Source organism: Macrobrachium nipponense, chromosome 11 (genome assembly GCF_015104395.2).
Source record: "Macrobrachium nipponense isolate FS-2020 chromosome 11, ASM1510439v2, whole genome shotgun sequence".
In the NCBI taxonomy this organism is placed as follows: domain Eukaryota; kingdom Metazoa; phylum Arthropoda; class Malacostraca; order Decapoda; family Palaemonidae; genus Macrobrachium; species Macrobrachium nipponense.
In genome coordinates, this window is record NC_061087.1 from 40,330,941 (window position 1) to 40,349,450 (window position 18,510).

The 18,510-nt window shown below is 41.3% G+C and overlaps 1 protein-coding gene across 1 annotated transcript in view; it reads right to left on the bottom strand.

The window, feature by feature from the left end:
* Positions 1–6,449, bottom strand: part of LOC135205462 (CCR4-NOT transcription complex subunit 9-like) — a 175,178-nt gene extending 168,729 nt beyond the window's left edge. Inside the window, 1 exon segment of the mRNA XM_064236117.1 lies at positions 6,291–6,449. Within this exon segment, the coding sequence (XP_064092187.1) occupies positions 6,291–6,314 (24 nt within the window). The 5' untranslated portion in view covers positions 6,315–6,449.
* Positions 6,450–18,510: the final 12,061 nt, after the last annotated feature.

Consider the following 18,510-nt stretch of genomic DNA (forward strand, 5'->3'; position numbering starts at 1 on the left):
GATCTATCCATTCCCTCGCCGAGCAAGTCTCCTTCCTTAGAAAGGCTGAGATCTTTCCTAAGCCTAGCTGCTGACGTTCCTGGGACGGAAACGCTCGAAAAGCCACTGAATCCATCTGAATCCCCAGATACACGATGGACTGTGTTGGGTCAGATGCGACTTTTCGAGGTTGACCAGAAGTCCCAGGGACTTCGCTAAGGCTAAAGTGAACTGCAAGTCCTTCAGACACTTCTCTCTCGACGACGCCCTGATCAAGCCAGTCGTCGAGGTTATAGGGAAACTCTTATTCCCGAAGAGTGTAGCCATCTCGCTACGTTCTTCATCACTACTGTGAACACCATCGGAGCCGTGGTCAGTCCGAAGCACATCGCTCTGAACTGCCAAACTTTGTTGTTCAAGACAAATCTTAGATATTTTCTTGAAAGAGGGTGGATCGGGATGTGGAAGTACGCGTCCTGCAAGTCCAAGGATACCATCCAGTCGCCCGGTCTCAAGGCTCCCAGAACATAAGAGGCGTCTCCATCGTGAATTTTATCTTTTCCACGAAAAGATTGAGCCTGCTTACATCTAGAACTGGACGCCAACCTGACGACTGCTTTGGTACTAGGAAGATTCTGTTGTAGAAACCTGGCGACCGCAGGTCCGCGACTTGTTCCACCGCTCTTTTGTCGATCATCTGTTGAAGGAGATCGAACAAGACTTTCTTCTTTTCTCCTTGGTAGGATGGAGAAAGTCTCTGGGAGTCGTAGAAAGAGGAGGAAGATCTAAAAAGGGGATCTTGTACCCCTGCTCCACGATCTTGAGGGACCAAGAGTCCGTGTCTCTCTCTCTCCACGCTCCGCAAAATACTTCAGTCTGGCTCCGACTGGTGTCTGAAGGACATGCTTTTCACTTGGAAGGCTTTGTTTAAAAGAAGCTCTTCCTCGTGAAAACCCTCTCCCTCGAGGAGCTGCTCTCGAGGGGGGAGACCCACGAAAGGGCTTTACTTTCTTCTTTTTGGTGGACGAACTGCAGCCGAAGATGTTGAAGGTCCGGCCGACCGTCTTGTAGACTGGCCAAAAAGATCCTGAGTAGCCTTTCTTGTATGGCTGTTCGTCAGGTCCTTTACCAAAGTCTGGGGGAAGAGATGGTTCGAAAGAGAGCGAAAACAACAAGTCCGCTTTCTGAGCTGGCGTCACTGACCGAGCTGTGAAGTTGCACAGCAAAGCTCTCTTTTTTAACAAAGCTGTCCCAAAGTGAGATACTAGCTCTTCCGAACCATCCCTGACGGCTTTGTCCATACATGCTAACACGCTGGACAGCTCCCCCAGACTAAGAGATTCTGGGCTTCTCGCTTGTAAATCCAGAACTCCCAAACACCAATCAAGGAAGTTGAAGACTTCCAGCTCCTAAGCAGACCTTTCAGATGATGGTCTGTCTCCGACGCGGTCCAAGTTACCTTGGCAGAGGGTAAAAGTGACCTCCTCTGTAAGTCTACAAGGCTGGAGAAATCTCCTTGAGCCGACGAAGGGATACGAACTCCACTTCGTCCTTGGTCTTATACCAAATGCCTCCTTTACCACTAAGTCTAGTAGGAGGCAAGGCGAAGGTCGTCTTGCCTTGGTCTCTCCTTCTTATCATCCAGTCCTGGAGCTTCTTGAAAGCACGTTTTCGTCGATAGAGAAGTCTTCATCTCTACGAACTCCGGGATTTGTTCCCCGTTTTCGATGAAGAAAACTGTGAAGGAGGAGACTTGGGAGCTGCGGGCTGAAATTTGTCCTCAAAAGAAGAACGCAAGAGTCTGACTAGGACTTTGTAATCCGAGGTAGAAGGGGCTGTAGCAGGTTCATCTTCACCCGATTCAGCCGAACTACCCAGTTCTCCTTCTTCTCTCAAAGGAAGAGGAGAACGTCTGTCCAGGCGAAGGCGTCCTATTGGCGGTTCTTAGCAAGATCAAAGGACCCCTCTCCTTGCAAGCTGCAGCCTTATCACTGCTGTCTTCTTTCGACGCTTACTGCTCGCTGATGGAAGAGCGTCCTGAGGCGGACGAGCGTCTTCCGCGGCAGTCCCACCTACCCGAGAAGCGTCTTTACCTCTCTTCGCTGGCATAACGTGCCTGAGCGCGTAACAAAGTGTCTGGGGGTAAGAATTCTTGTTCAGAATCCCCGAAAGCGTCTTGAAAGGAGGCCTGGACGTCCTGGCGAACTTCCTGCCAAGCGTCCTGTCTAGCGTCCTGGAGAGCGGCCTGCCGATTCGTCCTGTGTAGCGTCCTGGCGAGCGTCCTGACGAACGTCCTGCCTAGCGTCCTGCCAAGCGTTCCTGACGAACGTCCTGCCGAGCGTCCTGACGAACGTCCTGCCTAGCGTCCTGCCAAGTCGTCCTGACGAACGTCCTGGCCGAGCGTCCTGACGAACGTCCTGCCTAGCGCGAGCGTCCCGACAAGCATCTTGCCGAACGTCCTGCCGAGCGTCCTTGCACAAAGCGTCTTCAAAAACGTCCTGTCGTAACGTCCTTCTATAAGACGAACGAGATCGGCGAATCGCTGAAGGAGAAGCGATCGGCGAACGAGACGCAGGAGGCGAAGGCAACGGAGACTGCTTAGTCCTCTTTACAGGCAGTCTAAGGTCCTTCCTCCGCTTAGGCTCGACTGCTGCTGGGCAAGTCTCTGAGCCATAAGCGAGGATAGCTGGTCCTGAAGGGACAAAAGAATGTTCTTCGTTGGAGAAGAATGAGACGAGGAAGCAGGACTGGTCCTGTGAGAAGACGAGGGGCGAGGGGACGCCTCCTTCCTTCTCAAAGGAACAGCTACCTGTTTCTCAGGTGTACGCGCCTGTGCGCGCAACCTAGCGTCCTCATCGGAGGAGATCCTACCTCTCTTCTGAGGAGGAAAGACATCATAAGCGTCTTCCGACGAAAGCGGCGAAAGAGGACGTGAAGCGTCCTCCGCAAGAAACGTCCTCTTTAACGGACGAGAGTCTCTCCGAGCGCTCCACCCCTTGCGCGGGGAGGACGCTTCGGAGGACGAAAAGCAATCCTTCAAGACGCGTGCGTGCACGGTCCTTGGCAGCCTGGGTCTTTGCTACATGGTCTGCCGAAGGGACGCCAGATCGGTGGGAAGCCCCCGTAACCCTCTTGCGGCTTTCGACATACCTCCTCCCTGGGTCTTGGGAGTCTGATAGAGGTCTAGGCCTAGAAGCATTATGGGGCCGATCTGACGCCCCCTCCACAACACGGTGGGGGCACGATCACACACTTGCACCGAGCCAGTTTCCAAGGCTTTCACTTTGTCTCCAGAGTGCGAAGGGACTCCAAAATCATAGAGAGAGCATCCGCTCCTCCCGACACAGAATCAGAGCCCGAAGGCAACACAGGTTTAGGGGTTGTAACACTACAGGTGTTAGTGCAGGAGAAACGTTAGTCTTACCTTTGGAAGAACTCCTTGAGGAAGACCTCCTGATCCTATCGCGCTCCAATTTAAGGCGATAGGACTCATATGCTCTCCATTCATCATCAGTCAATCTCTCACATTCCTTGCACCGATGATCAATCAAACAATGAAGCCCCCTACAACTCATACATACTGTGTGGGGGTCTACGATGCTTTCGGTAGCCTCACCTTACAATCAGCACTCACACACACTCTGAAACTCACACCACTTGATCCAGACATATCTTATAGAGAAAAGTCAATCCAAAATCAAAAAACGGTCCACTATCGCGCATGCCAATTCAACAATCCAATTCAATACCAACAAAATCAATCAGATACTTAGAAACGAGTCAAATTCCAAAAAATCCTGAGCAGAGGTCTGTAAACAGATGTTTACCGACCGGCGACAGAAAAAATATGATAGAAAATGGGAATGGTTCCTGATATCCGCCTCCCAGCGGCGGGAATGGGTACTACCACCTGGCCGCCCACTGCGTGTGCCGCGAGTTTTGAAATTTCTTCTGTCGGACGTCAGAAAATACAGCTATATATATATCTGTCAGGTAAGTGGCCATGAACAAAAATAAAGATATATATGCACATTACGATTATAACAATTACATGAACAGCTGATACCAATCTGCATGAATAACTGGTAAACTGTTCTGCAAGAAAGTTGAGTATAGCAATTCATTTACATAGGTACAAAAGTCAAGATGTCGTGACGTCATAATACAGGACTTAAAAGAACATTCTAATTCCGAAAAATAATTACTTAAATTTGAGTCAGAATCGAGTTACTTTTTCAATATCGAATATTTTCAAATTAATCATCATAAATATGTAAAATACTATAGATGTTTTACTATTTATTTAAATAATTATCTAGTGCACGCTTCATCGTCGTCTTCTACCAAAACAGTAGTTTCCTCAAAAACGTTGTGGTTAGGGACTGTGTTCCGATTGTTGTGATGAAAGTGCCCCAGCATCTATGGGTTCACGTGGTGTGCGGATTTATCATAGGAAATGGGAAGTTTGTTGACACAAGCAACCCAGCAAACATCGAGATGGCGTCAATCTTCTAAAATATTTAAGCGTAAGTAAAAATTTCGAAAGCGTTTTGGTGAGATTTGCACTGCGTTGGCCACCCTTTTCACTACCCTCTGTTGAAAGCTTTAAATTTGGCCTTAATTTCTAACTTTGGAGAAAATACTTACTTCGAAAGGAGAGTAGAGGTCTTTAGCTCCGTGTCTCACCAACAAGAAGTCGTGACTGATGCCTATCTCCAGTGTCAGGACGTGTTATAAGTACTTTTTCGGAGGGTGGCATGCCGTGACGTCGGTGTGTTGGGCCAGTCCATGCAGTTGTTTATCCTACTGATGCTTAAATATTTATTTAAATTATTATCTACTGCATACTTCTTCTTTCTACTGAAAAATCGTGAGTTTCCTTGGATGCCAGATGGATGGTGTCAATGTTTACGATTGTTATGAAGAAAGTGCCCCAGCGTCTATGGGTACAAGTGGTGTGCAGATTTAGCACATGGAATGGAAAGTTTATGGACACAAGTGACCCTGCAAACATCGAGAGGGCGTCAATCTTCTACATTTTTGCCGTTTTGAGTAAAAATTTTGAAAGTGTCATGGAGGTATGTTTGCACTATACATGGCTAGACTTTCATTAACCTCTGTTTAATCTTAAAATATGGCCTTAATTTCTAAATTTGGAGAAAATATTTATGTACTTCAAAAGGAGAGTAGAGGTCTCGAGCTGTTGCTCTCACCACCAATGACACATGACTGGTGCCCATCTCCGGTATCAGGAAGTGTTAAAGCACTTTTTCGAAGGGTGGATCTACACACGACCAAAACTGGATCAGCTAGTCCACTCGGATGTTTCTCCTATGTCATTAAGGTATTTCTACAGAAGCAGTCCGCACGGACTGCAAGGAATGCAACCGCGGATACGACATCCACTTGGGATTTGGGCGTCCAATGTACTATTTCGCCGTGTTTAGTACTGGCCCCTGCGGGATTAATTACTGTCGTACGAATAAATAGGGTAAAAAACCGCATGGTACAGGGGTGGACCATGTACGATCAATGTGTACAACCCCAAGAAAAGTACATTATAACACGTCCTGACACCAGAGTAGAGGTCTTTAGCTCCGTTTCTCACCAACAAGAAGTCGGGTCTGATGCCCATCTCCGATGTCAGGACGTGTTATAATGTACTTTTTTTGGGGTTGTACACATTGATCGTACATGGTCCACCCCTGTACCATGCGGTTTTTTACCCTATTACTTAAAATTCTTGTTCAGTAGGTAAAACTGAATAGAAAAACCGCAACTGCCATAGTCTAGGCTGCCGCGGATAAGTACCCTAGATCTACCCCAAAATGCAACATAGGCACACAAACAATACCTAAAAACTGCTTTTTATGAATCTGTGTAAGTAGCTATAGGTAACTATGACGCTCCATATCAATGACTAATGAAAACTTTCAAAATCGGTTGGGGCTCGCACGAAACACGGCGAAATAGCTAGCTACCTAGGTAGGCTAGCTACATTTGACGCCCCCCAATTCCTGGTGGCTTTCGTATTCGCGGGGACGAACGATTCGGTCATGCCGAATGCTTATATAAAAATACCAATATTTGATAAATCTCTGTGCTGATCTTGACCTTACGTAATGGAGTGAATTTAGACCCCTAACTGTGGGATTACCGACATCTGACCTAAGAGGAAAGCACTGAAAGCGATAGGTTGGGTTCTGCCTCATTTACCAGATAACCATACGAATAGCTAATATCACAGCCACAGGTAGAACCGTAGCGGAATTGCAATGATAACCGTCGCTACGATGATACAAAAGTCTAACCTGAGCATTTCCTAGTGGATTCATCGTTGTGGGGTTGTGGGGTCACCGTCACAGAAGACAGTCAGAGTCAGTGTGCTAAAGGTAAACAACAACAACTTATTCTCGTTTTCAAAGCAACAGATGGCGCTGGTTTCGTCGTTCCGTTGGGACGGACTTTTCCGGAGCGTCGAGTTTATGCCGTAACTGGGTTGTTCCACAATTTGCCTACCTCGTTCTCCCAAATTATAACCAACCACGTAACCTTTTTGGGGGTCCTGTATATGTATCTTTTTTTTTTTTAATGCTGCGTCTCTCACAGGATGGGAGAGGGTGTCCAATAAATGAGCAACTTCTTGACAACATTTTCATTAAAAAAAGGGATCACCTGAAGATTAGCGACCCCTAATATCTCTCCTGAAGAAAATCGACCCCAATATTTTCCTCCTGAAGAAAAGCGACCCCAATATTTTCCACCTGAAGATAAACGACCCCTGCTTGTTGGTGTCTCCAATCTTCAGGTGACCCACTTTATCTCATAATATTATAGAAAAAAAGAAGAAAAATATAGATATATTTTCATTAAAAACTACTTTATTAAACATTTGTTAAAAACACAAATTTAGACAAACAATCAATAGTTAATTAAAAGCATATTGTCTTGCAATTTAGTACAAATATAATCAAACCTACTGTAACCCCTGTGGCTAGCACGCGCAGCGCAACATTACCTCTTGCCAGAATATACCGAGCTTGCCAAGAATCTTTAAATATGCGGATAAGGCGCGAATCGCCGTGCCGCCACGGCCTTACTGTAACCCCTATTAATTCCTCACCTTAAGAAAAGCGACCCTGATATTTTCCACCTGAAGAAAAGCGACCCCAGCGTGTGTTGGGGTCACTTTTCTTCAGGTGATCCAAAAAAAGTAATTTCATATAAAGTCTATGTAAAACTAAGACAAATGTCCAATTAACAGTATATTGAGGTCTTTGGTTTTCCATTTTATAATAAATTTTGTAGTGACAAAAGTGGCTCGTTCATTTTGTTGCAAGCAACCAAAGTGGAAAGACGATAATTAATAATAATATAACTCATTCACCGTAGGTTGCATTTCTCATATCATTACTTAATTACCAGACTATGAACGCACACCATATGGACGGTTTTCACTTATTAGCAGTTGCACTTGGAAACAATCTTTAGAGCATGGAACGTCAGATGGAAGAAAGAGAATGTGAACGGAGGTACAGTAAATGAGATAGAGAGAGAGAGAGGTTGCAGCTAAGGCACAGGACCTTGAAATAGTACATACACCACGTGAGGTGCACCGCGCTACTACAATATCAATTATTCTAATTCAAAAGGAGTAAATAGGTTACATAATAGGGGATTCAATGTCTTAATTGATAATTTTCACTGATGAGACATCTTCGCTCATGTCTCATTTTTTCCCTTTTCATTCACTCACTTAGAGTTACAAATTTTGCTCCTCAAACACTAGCATATTAAAATTTTGCTTTGATTTTAACGCCTCTCCACGTGAATGTGCCTGTCTTTTCCGGCTTGTTTTCGAACCATCTCTAGCCCACTTCCGCCTGCTGCAAAACTCCAACATCCATCCATCATTTTTGCGTCCTGTGGAATTCTGGAGTTTATAAGCCTAATAGACCTACGTCCAGTAAGATGCATTTGTCCTCTCGTAAATCACATGTAAAATCAAGGTTTAAAGAATACAGTGTGGCACAGGAAACAGGCAATTGGTAGTCGTAACAGAAACTAACTTTCCTTCCAACCACGTCCACCATCACCATGACCACTGGAAGATGATGGACCGAGGCTAATGGAAATGCTTTATAAGTTGTGTTATGGACCACACTCGGTCCTGCAGGATCTTAAACGAAAAAAAGAACTGGGACTGGAATGACTGACAGCAGTTGGGACAAACAAACAACAAAAATTGCCTTAATATTAGTTTATTTACAAAATTTAATTTTACATTTATACAATTAAGTCCGGGTTTAGTAAGTAAAGCAATTTACATAATATTAACGTAATCAAACAGTCAGTCCAAAGAATTCAAAAATATAAATATAGATAAACTGAGTTAATTAACCAAAAACTCGTAAAGTCAAAATACTGAATTTTAAAACAGTAAATATACTTAAACTGGAGACAAAATTTACCACAAATTAAAAAAAACACTATAGCTATATCAAAACCAAGTCACGCAGCATAAACCATTGAATAAATAACAAGCAGCATAAATAACCAACATACATCATAAATAAGCAAACAGGCAGTATGAATACTAAACAGGCAGCATACCAATTATACAATAATAAATCAGTAGCAAAAATAAACACTCACACAGCACCAAAATAGCGGAAATCCAGGTAGCATTACACAGTACATAAAAACTGTAAACAATCTCTATAGAGATAACCAAACAGACCCAGGTGTCACAAAAGAGAATGGACACAGACACAATATCTCCGCAAAACGCAGAAGCAGCAACCAACTGCCAACTGGAACAACACATCCATCACATAGGCAATTATGGCTGAATCGTCTGCTGCCAAACTGGAACAAGTCCGTCCCACAGATGACCATGGTTTGATCATCTAACCATCCTTCTGCTACCAAAGCCAACAGGTAAGGTATACCCGCTGCAAACGCCTCCATACTCTATGCTGCTGAGGACCTGACTTGCTGCCATACTAAACCCGACTGTCAAACTTAAAGTTACGATGACAGACGTAAACTTGCCTCACAGAAAAACAAGAGCAAGTAAGGAGGCATCAACCAACCATGGGCAAACGATTGTTCAACAACTCAACGATACCTCACAGTTGCCAAATAGCATTAAACCCAATAGACCTTGAAGGCTGCACAAACTCAAGCACTCTTCATGGCAGGCAGCTTTCATCCAGCAATATTTGCATAGACCAAATTTTCTTAACATCACAAGTTCAAGTAAATTACATTTATATCTCTTACGCTGTTGCGATTTTATCACAGATTCATTACCCAGATGTTGAGGGCTGATGACAAGATCATAAAGGCCAAGCATCAGCTACACAGGGTAGGGTTGGACAGACAAGGTCGACTATATATATATATATATATATATATATATATATATATATATATATATATATATTGCTACTTTCAAAAAGCATATATCTTCTCCTAGACTGTATGAAATGTTAGAATAGAGTTTTGCAACATTTTTCAGATTCCTTAGCTAGCTTAGAGTTATAAGATGTCTTAAAATGTGTGTCCAGATTTCGCATAACATATGTAAAAGAATATATAACGTAGTATGAAAAGAAAGATAGAGAGATTAACTTTGTCCATTCGAAGCTAGAATTGTTACCATAATCTGTCAACACGTTTGATTAAAGAGATCTCGAGGTCTCTGTTGTGTTTTGGAATCCTGTCATCACGTCTGATAGGGACTTCTGTTTCGATCAAGTAAGTCTTTGTTGAGCATAATACGTACATGACTCGTTTGATACGTGTACGTCTTTGCCGAATAGCACGTGAAGATTTCACGATTTTTCTGCGAAGTTACGTCATATTAGAAGCTTCCAGAAAGATTGCATCATCTTTCGCATGCCCAAAATGTTTTGTGCCATCTCCACTGTCCAGTTTCCGAGAGCAAAAGATTTTATTACAGACTTTGAATTCCTGCCGTTCAGATCTCCTCTCTCTCTCTCTCCTTCACCATAATTGATATTAACGTAACATAAATTGCTCACTCATAACTTGTAGATTTCAGTTTTGATATTTTTTAGAGTTATTTAGTGCTTTTTGTGGAATCTGAACAAACATTGTACAAGTGTGTAACGGCACCCTTTTCTTTTGAGAAATATTGTGAATTGTGGTGAAATTGTGAAACAAGCTGCAGCAGAAAGAAAATTGGTACCAAGGTAAAGTGTTTCTATAATTTATTAGTTGCAACTAATAGTTACAGTGGTTTGGTAAAAATTTAAACTAATAGTTACAATGGTTTGAGTGAAAAGATTTAAAATTTTACACATTGCAAATTTTTGTGTTTTGTTTGTTTCATTTGAAGTGATTTTCTGTAATTTTATTAATTTTTTCTTATTGAAGAGTGTTTTTATTTTATATTCTGTGTGATTGGTGTTTTTTACAATTTTGGTATTTTCCACATTTTTCTGTCTTTTCATTTGCATTCACAATTTAATTAACTTAGTTGTTTTCATTAATTAATCATTGCACATTTAATTGAATTTAACACTTGTGAATTAATTTGCATTTACTTAGAATTCTTTTCAAGTTTCACTGTTGTTTAGCATTTGTGAATTAATTTCCAGATCTAAATTATTGCGTAACACTTCTGAATTTTGATTGAATTAATTTTCTTGAATTTTGGGATAAATTAATTTTGATTTAATTTTACTTAATTAATTCAAGAATTAATTAAACTTGCTTTGTTTTAAAGTAACAATACATTTCCCTGATATTGTGAATTTCACTTATAATTTTGAGTTTAATAATAAATTTTTGAATTTAAAATTTTTATAAATGTTTTCTTTTTCACCAGTACATGCATATATATTAGATAGAAACATAGAGTGGTAAGTGAGCTGTTTTCCCTCAATTTACTTGAAATGAGTTAGAACCAGGGAAGTACTTAGACATCTGAAATCAGGGAAATACTTAGACTTTTAAAGTTGTTGATGGAGTGATGGCCTTTGATTAATTTAATTACTTACGAGATTACCTCACACCTGTTTTGATGAACTTAAGTCTGATTTTCTGCAATACCGGTAAGTTGTTTAAGGGATCACTGTTGCGTTTAGAGCATTCAGTCGTTTAGTACCTGTGATGAAGGTTCAGGTGTCTGGCTGTTGTGAGGTAACAATTAATGATTGGTAAGTGTAGTAACCAGATACTTGGCACTTCGTCACAATATATGTATATATGTACATATATATATATATATATATATATATATATATATATATATATATATATATATATGTATGTATATATATATATATATATATATATATATATATATATATATATATATATATATATACATACATATATATATAAAAGTTTTTGCCACAAAGGAAAAAAAGGAAAAAGCAAGATAGCCAAGCATCGGTCTAGTGCGACCCTTTACTCAGGCACAACTGATCTTACAGAGGAAAAACATAATCAGAGTAGGCTTAATATCCAAACTGACATTACAAGATTAGCAATAAGGTCGATTTCACTCTACAGAAATGAGGAAACGCCTGAGGGCAGGATAAGCGAATTTTAAGCCGCCACACCTTGGAGGATACAGATGATTCATCAAGAAAACAATACATAAAAAAAAACAAGGAGGCATATACAACTTATTACCATGAAATTTACAAAAATGTTCCCCCAAATTAATGAAAAGACGAGATAAAGAATATAAATATATCGAGCAAGAGAGAGAGAGAGAGAGAGATAGAGAGAGAGAGAGAGAGAAATAGTAACTATATACATGTGGGATTAATTTATTAGTAGTTCATTTATTTTAAAGTCCTTCATAAACATTTTACAAATATACGGGTCCAAATGGTACAATCCCAGACTAAGATTTAGGTTGTTTTTATTAGCGATTTGTATAATTGCTGATTCCACTAAATTTCTTGAAACATAATCATTAGATCTAGCAATTACAGAGGTATTACCCCAATTAATACAATGAGATTTTTCACTCAGATGGATAAACAGTGCATTTGAAGTCTGGGGTGTTCTAACTGAATACATATGCTGCTTAATACGCACACATAAATTTTTACTTAACTGTCCAATGTAAAAAGATGGGCAATCCTTACAAGGAATTTTGTAAATGAGGTTGTTATTTGTTTCGGGACTATTCTTAATTAGCATATCTTTAATGGTATTGTTATAAGAGAACGCTACATTAACATTAAACGATTTAAATATTGATTTTATAGTTTCAAATCCACGAAAGTAAGGCAAGCTAAGTACATTTTTAGGCATTTCTTTTTCATTACTAGCAACACTATAAAACTTTTTGTGAGCTTTTTGATAACATAAATCAATTATATGAGGTGGGTAGCAGAGGTTGTTGCCTATCTTTTTTATGTATTCTATTTCTTGGTCCAGATATTGTGGACTCGTGATATGCAAAGCGCATAGGAACATAGAAGAAAAAATTGAAATGTTAATATTAAGATGGTGGCCAGAATAAAAATGTACATATGTTAAATCATTTGTGAGTTTTCTATAAATACTGAATTTACATTGGAAAGATTCCCTACGTATTAATACATCTAAGAAAGGGATGACATTGTTATTTTCAATTTCAAAAGTAAATTTTATGGATGGCACTAAATTATTCAATTTAGACAATAAATCATTTACATCGATACCAACAGGTAAGACTACTAAGATGTCATCTACATATCTGTACCATTTTAAGGGGACAAATGTGATATTTGGGAGGTGTTGTCTTTCAAAAAATTCCATATAAGTTTGAAAGGAGAGGTGATAAAGGGTTACCCATGGCCATACCAAATATTTGTTGGTAATATTCTCTATTAAAAATAAATCTGCAATCACAAATACATAACTTAATCAATGAAATTATGTGACTAACGGACATAGGCAATTAATGCAATACAAATTCATTACTTAAATATTCTAGCACATAGTCAATAGGGACTTTTGCAAACAAGGAACATACATCAAAACTGACAAAGATATCACTAGGGTTTAGTACAATGTTATTTAATTTTTCCACATGATCAAGAGAATTCCGGTTGTGTGAATTAGATACAGTTCCTAGTAGCGGGGATAACAATTTAGTAAGATATTTAGATAGTTTATAAGCAATTGATCCTACAGTACTAATAATTGGGCGCATAGGTTTGTTTTCCTTATGAGTTTTGACTAGGCCGTATAAATAAGGTAATGAGGGACACTTTACAGTTAACTTACACAAAAGTTCTTTGTTATCTTTAAGAATTTGTTTGATATTGATGTTAAAGTTTTTTTATTACTTGGTCCAACGGATTTTTTACGAGTTTTTTGTAAGTTATTTCATCTTCTAGTAAAGTATGCATGCGTGATATGTAGTCAGTTTTGTCCAGAACTACTAAACTATTGGATTTATCAGCCTTAGTAATGTGGAAGCTATTATCATTCTTCAATTCTTTTAAACTTTTTCTGTAGCGAGCAGGGAAGTTATTTTTATGATAGGCATGCGTAGCACTATATGTCATGCCTTTGATAATGTCTAAATGATTTTGTGGTAGGTCATAGTATTTTTCAAATTTATATAGAGATGTCGCTATTGATAAAGCTGAGGGTTTGTTACAAATGAAGAAAGACAACCCAAAGCCTAATGCACGCACTGCATGATCACTTATTTGTTTGCTTGATAAATTCACCACACAATCACTTTTAGCATTATTGGTCCAATCACTGTTGTCGATAATGTTCTTTTTATTTTATGTCCAGTTTTCTAATCAAAGTGTCTGTAGTTCTATGAAGTTTTCCATATATTCTTGCCTTAATGCGTGTTTCCAATCAGCGGGAATCGAGTAGTTGAAATTACGTCGGGCTTTTCCCAGTTCTTTAAATTTCTCCTTTTCCTCCATTTTTGCGGCAGCAATGTGACGTTTTAACATCGTTGAAGAAAATTCGTTAGAAGGATGTTGATCGTATCTTCTTATGCGGCGTGGTAGCAATGATTTAGGTAACACTTGTTCCGCCAGGCATTTTTTCAGGAATTTCAAGCAAATTCTGGTAGAGTGCACCGCCAGTAAGGACTTGGAGAAAGAAGTGACGAAGCAGCTCAGCAGTGGGAACAGGAAAGCAAAAGTCAACGTGGCCCTCATGATGAATAACTTGATCACAAAGTATATAAGACGTGATGCTATGTATAAATAAAGGTTTTTGCCACGAAGGAAAAAAAATGAAAAAGCGATATAGCCAAGCACTTTCGGTCTAGTGCGACCCTTTACTCAGGCACAGCTGATCTTACAGAGGAAAAACATAGTCAAAGTAGGATTAATATCCAAACTGACATTACAAGATTAGCAATAAGGTCGATTTCACTCTACAGAAACGAGGAAACGCCTGAGGGCAGGATAAGCGAATTTTAAGCCGCCACACCTTGGAGGATACACACGTGGTCAACAGATGATTCATCCAGAAAACAATACATAAACAAGGACACTTATATAACTTATTACCATGAAATTTACAAAAATGTTCCCCCCAAAAATTAATGAAAAGATGAAAAAAAGAATATAAATATATCGAGCAAGTTATTCATCATGAGGGCCACGTTGACTTTTGCTTTCCTGTTCCCACTGCTGAGCTGCTTCATCACCTCTTTCTCCAAGTCCTTACTGGCGGCGCACTCTACCAGAATTTGCTTGAAATTTCTGAAAAAATGCCTGGATCTTGTTTGAGGGCCCTCATACACACTCTCAGTTACACCGCCACCAACTTCCCCCAGACCACTTCCAGTCAGACTCCCATTATCATCTCCCTCATTACCATCCTCCCAGATCCCATTCACTATCTCAGCTACCCCATCCAACTCTTGTCCCAACATCTCTTGCAACTCTGCCACCAAATCACTTACCTCATTTACACTCCTGCCAAACTCCTGAGGAGACTCATTCATACTGCCAACTACATCCTTACCACCTGATTCCCTTCCTGGTGAAACTTCACTAAACCCTGACAATTCAAACCCACACACACTACAAGTATCGTTCCTTCCCTCAAAGTCATATGTATTGCACGCCTTATCCACCATTTTTACCCTAACACCAACCCCTCTATCATTCAGCTCACGTTTCTCCCTTCCAGTCCCTTTCCTTACCTTCTTCCACTTTCTTCCATACACAACCAACACTAACTGCCGATCTCCCAGACCCATTTGCTCACTGATGCTTGGCTCACATTTTTCCTTCCCAAACCACTCTCTCATTGCATTGTCCCGAACATAATGTCGCATACTAGAGGACCCACCCAACTGAATCCCCTTAACACCTAGTTTCCCAAATTCCCAGCCTGACTCATCCTCTTTTGCCTACACACACTCGCCACGTGACCTTCCATTCCACATTCAACACACTTCGCACGCTGTTCTTTACACATCCTAGCATAGTGCCCGTTCTTCCCACAGTTGCCGCAAACCACGTTCATACGGGTACCCCGACATCCACTAGCTATGTGCCCTGCCAGTCCACACCTATAACATTTAATATCCCTATCTTTCTTACACTCACTCACTAAATGCCCTGTTTGCCCACACCCGAAGCACGCTCCTAACGCCCACCGACATTCATTCTTCCTGTGTCCTGGTTTACCACATCTATAACACTGCTGCTCTCGCTCACAACTAACTGACCTTACTCTTCCAACACTCGCACTCCTATCTCTTTTAGGGCTAACTACACTCACGTTACATGCTCTAACACTCCTATCTACCACTCGCTCTACCATTTGCCTCAGCCCTTCCAAAACTGCCTCCCTATAGCTTTTAAACTCTGGTACAACCTCAGCTACTTCAGTCCTAACACTAACACTTCTACTCTCTTTCATACACCTATCTAGCTCGTATTCTTCTACTATTTCCAAAATGTCGTTCCACGTCAACCTTTCATTCATCCATTGCATTTTCTCCTTACGTTTCAGATTTATAAACTTGTATATGCTCTCTGGTACAGTCGCCAACAACTTTCGCACTAACTCCTTACACTCATTTATCCCTTCGTCCCCAAACTTTTTCCTGGCTAATGTTTCTAACCTACAGACATACATTGACAACGACTCACCAACATTCATTGTTGCCTCTTCAAAATCTTGCTTTCTCCTATATCTAACACTACTCTTTATCCTCTTTGCCTGTTCTATAATCCTGGCTTTCACACTCTCATATGGCACATTCCCTACACTCATTATTACCCCATACATACTCGACAAAATCCCATCAAAAAGCTACCTAACTCTCTCGCCCAAACTCTCTTGTTATCCCCATACTTAGCCTCACAATACTTCTCATATTCTTTAAAAAAGTCCCCTATGTCCCTACTATCATATTCCTTGTATTGTGCACATTGGGGTTCCTCTCTCATATACACAGCCTTTTGTACTTCCTGCTCACTTTCACTCTCACTTTTGCTAATTTCATTCTGACCCTTCTTTCCCTCTTCTGAATACAGCGAATCCACTTCCATACTCACGCCCATACTCCAGACTACGCTCTTCTTACCCTTCTTCTTCCTACCTACCTGTTTCCACTCACCACTATCTAAATCACTCTCAGCCCTTTCCCCAATGTATTCAGTCCTAGTCTCATCCTGTCCGTCACCCTTACTAACCTTCTTTTCCTTAGTCTTCTTCTTTTCCTCAGCCTCCTTCTTATTCTTGTCCTCAGGTTTATCCTTATCCTGTGTCTTCTCCTTCTTTCCCTTACCTAACACAACCAAAATCACCTTCGTCACTTGTACTCTCATCCACTCACTCTTTCACTTTCTTTACCACTCCTAGCCCGTCACAAGACCCAGTAGGGCTACCTCCTACAGCTCCCTCTCCAATGAATCCCTTCATCATTTCCTGCATCATCTCTTGGACTGCATTCATCATTACCCCGAATTTTTCGTCCATTTTCTCAACCATTCTCTCTTCCGCTCCTTTCACCTTTTCTTTCATTTCCACTCTCACTCTCCTTAGCATTCCTCTCATTTCCTCTAACTCACTCTTCAGCTCCTCACACTCTACCCTCAACCTCTCATTCTCCACTTCCAATCTTTCCTTAGCTTCCCTCGCCAACCATAAGTCTTCCTTCAGCCTCTCTATCTCCTTCAACCCTTCCATCCTCACTTTCTCCACCAATCACACAACTCACTACCCCAATCGTCCTGTAGCTGTCGCACCAACAGTCCCTGCCTGGGCGCCAAAAAATAATGTGGCAGGATCACAAGCTTTAAAAACTGCTGGGCAAACTGCCCAACCCCCCACCACATAAATTTAATCACTCTAGCTGCCAAATCCACCCTCAGTCACACTTTCCTCTTTACATTACAGAATACACGCAGGACAATTGACCTATACCTACACAAAAACAAAAAACCACAAAACACATGTACTTACCAACCACTCCAGATACTCCGGGCTATGCTGTGCTGTCTGCCAGTCGAGGTCACTAAGATACCAGCAATAACAAAACAAAAACCAAGAACCACAACCCACAACCCAACAACAACAACAACCAAGGGACACAACCACAACTCAACAACACTGCACAAACAATCACCAACAACACAAAAAACCAACAACACAAAAGGGCAACACACACACCCACTAACAACATCAAGGAATCACAACAGACCCCAACAACAACAACCCTCAACAACTCACAACCACATCAAGGAACCACAACAGCCCCCCCCAACAACAACAACAAAGACAACAGCACTGGCACAACAACTCTAAGCAAACAATACTAACTTAACAACAAACAAAAACACACAACTCGGCTGACTAACAAGGCCTTCACCCAACTGCTCCCGACACTACTGACTGTCACAGGCTCTAAGCCAAGACTGACTCAAAAAACAGAACTCTAATCTCTAACAGCACCAGCAGATAACCCAGCACTCACCAACAGCCAATTCAGTCGTTAACCATCCAACCACCAATTAACCCCCCCCCCCTCTCTCTCTCTCTCTCTCTCTCTCTCACACACACACACACACACAGACGTTGTCAAATGGAACTCCATATCTCCTCCATAGAATGAGATGCGATGGGGTGAGAACTTCGTCTTCCCGTGTGTCCCCAGCGTACATTAGTGGACGGTTGTTGATGATAGCTTCGGCCTCCTTCACTAAGGTCTGAAGGTCCTCTTCCCTGAAGACGTTACGGCGAAGGGTGGTTGCAAGGGTCCTCTTTACCACCCCCACAAACCTCTCGAAAAAACCTCCCTTCCAGGGAGATCTGGGAATATGGAACTTCCATCGAATTCTGGCTTTTCGAAGAAATCGTGGGGTTGCGTCTTCATCGTAAACCTCCTGCAGGAAGGTACTCACTACTCTGAAGGTCATGTCATTGTCACTGTACACTGTAGAAGGGGCTCCATGGGTAGCTGCAAATCATTCCAGCAACAATACGAAGGTGTCGGCGTCCAGCCTGTTGCTGTAGTCCAGATACACTGCATGGCTGGCTAAACATGTTATGATGAGG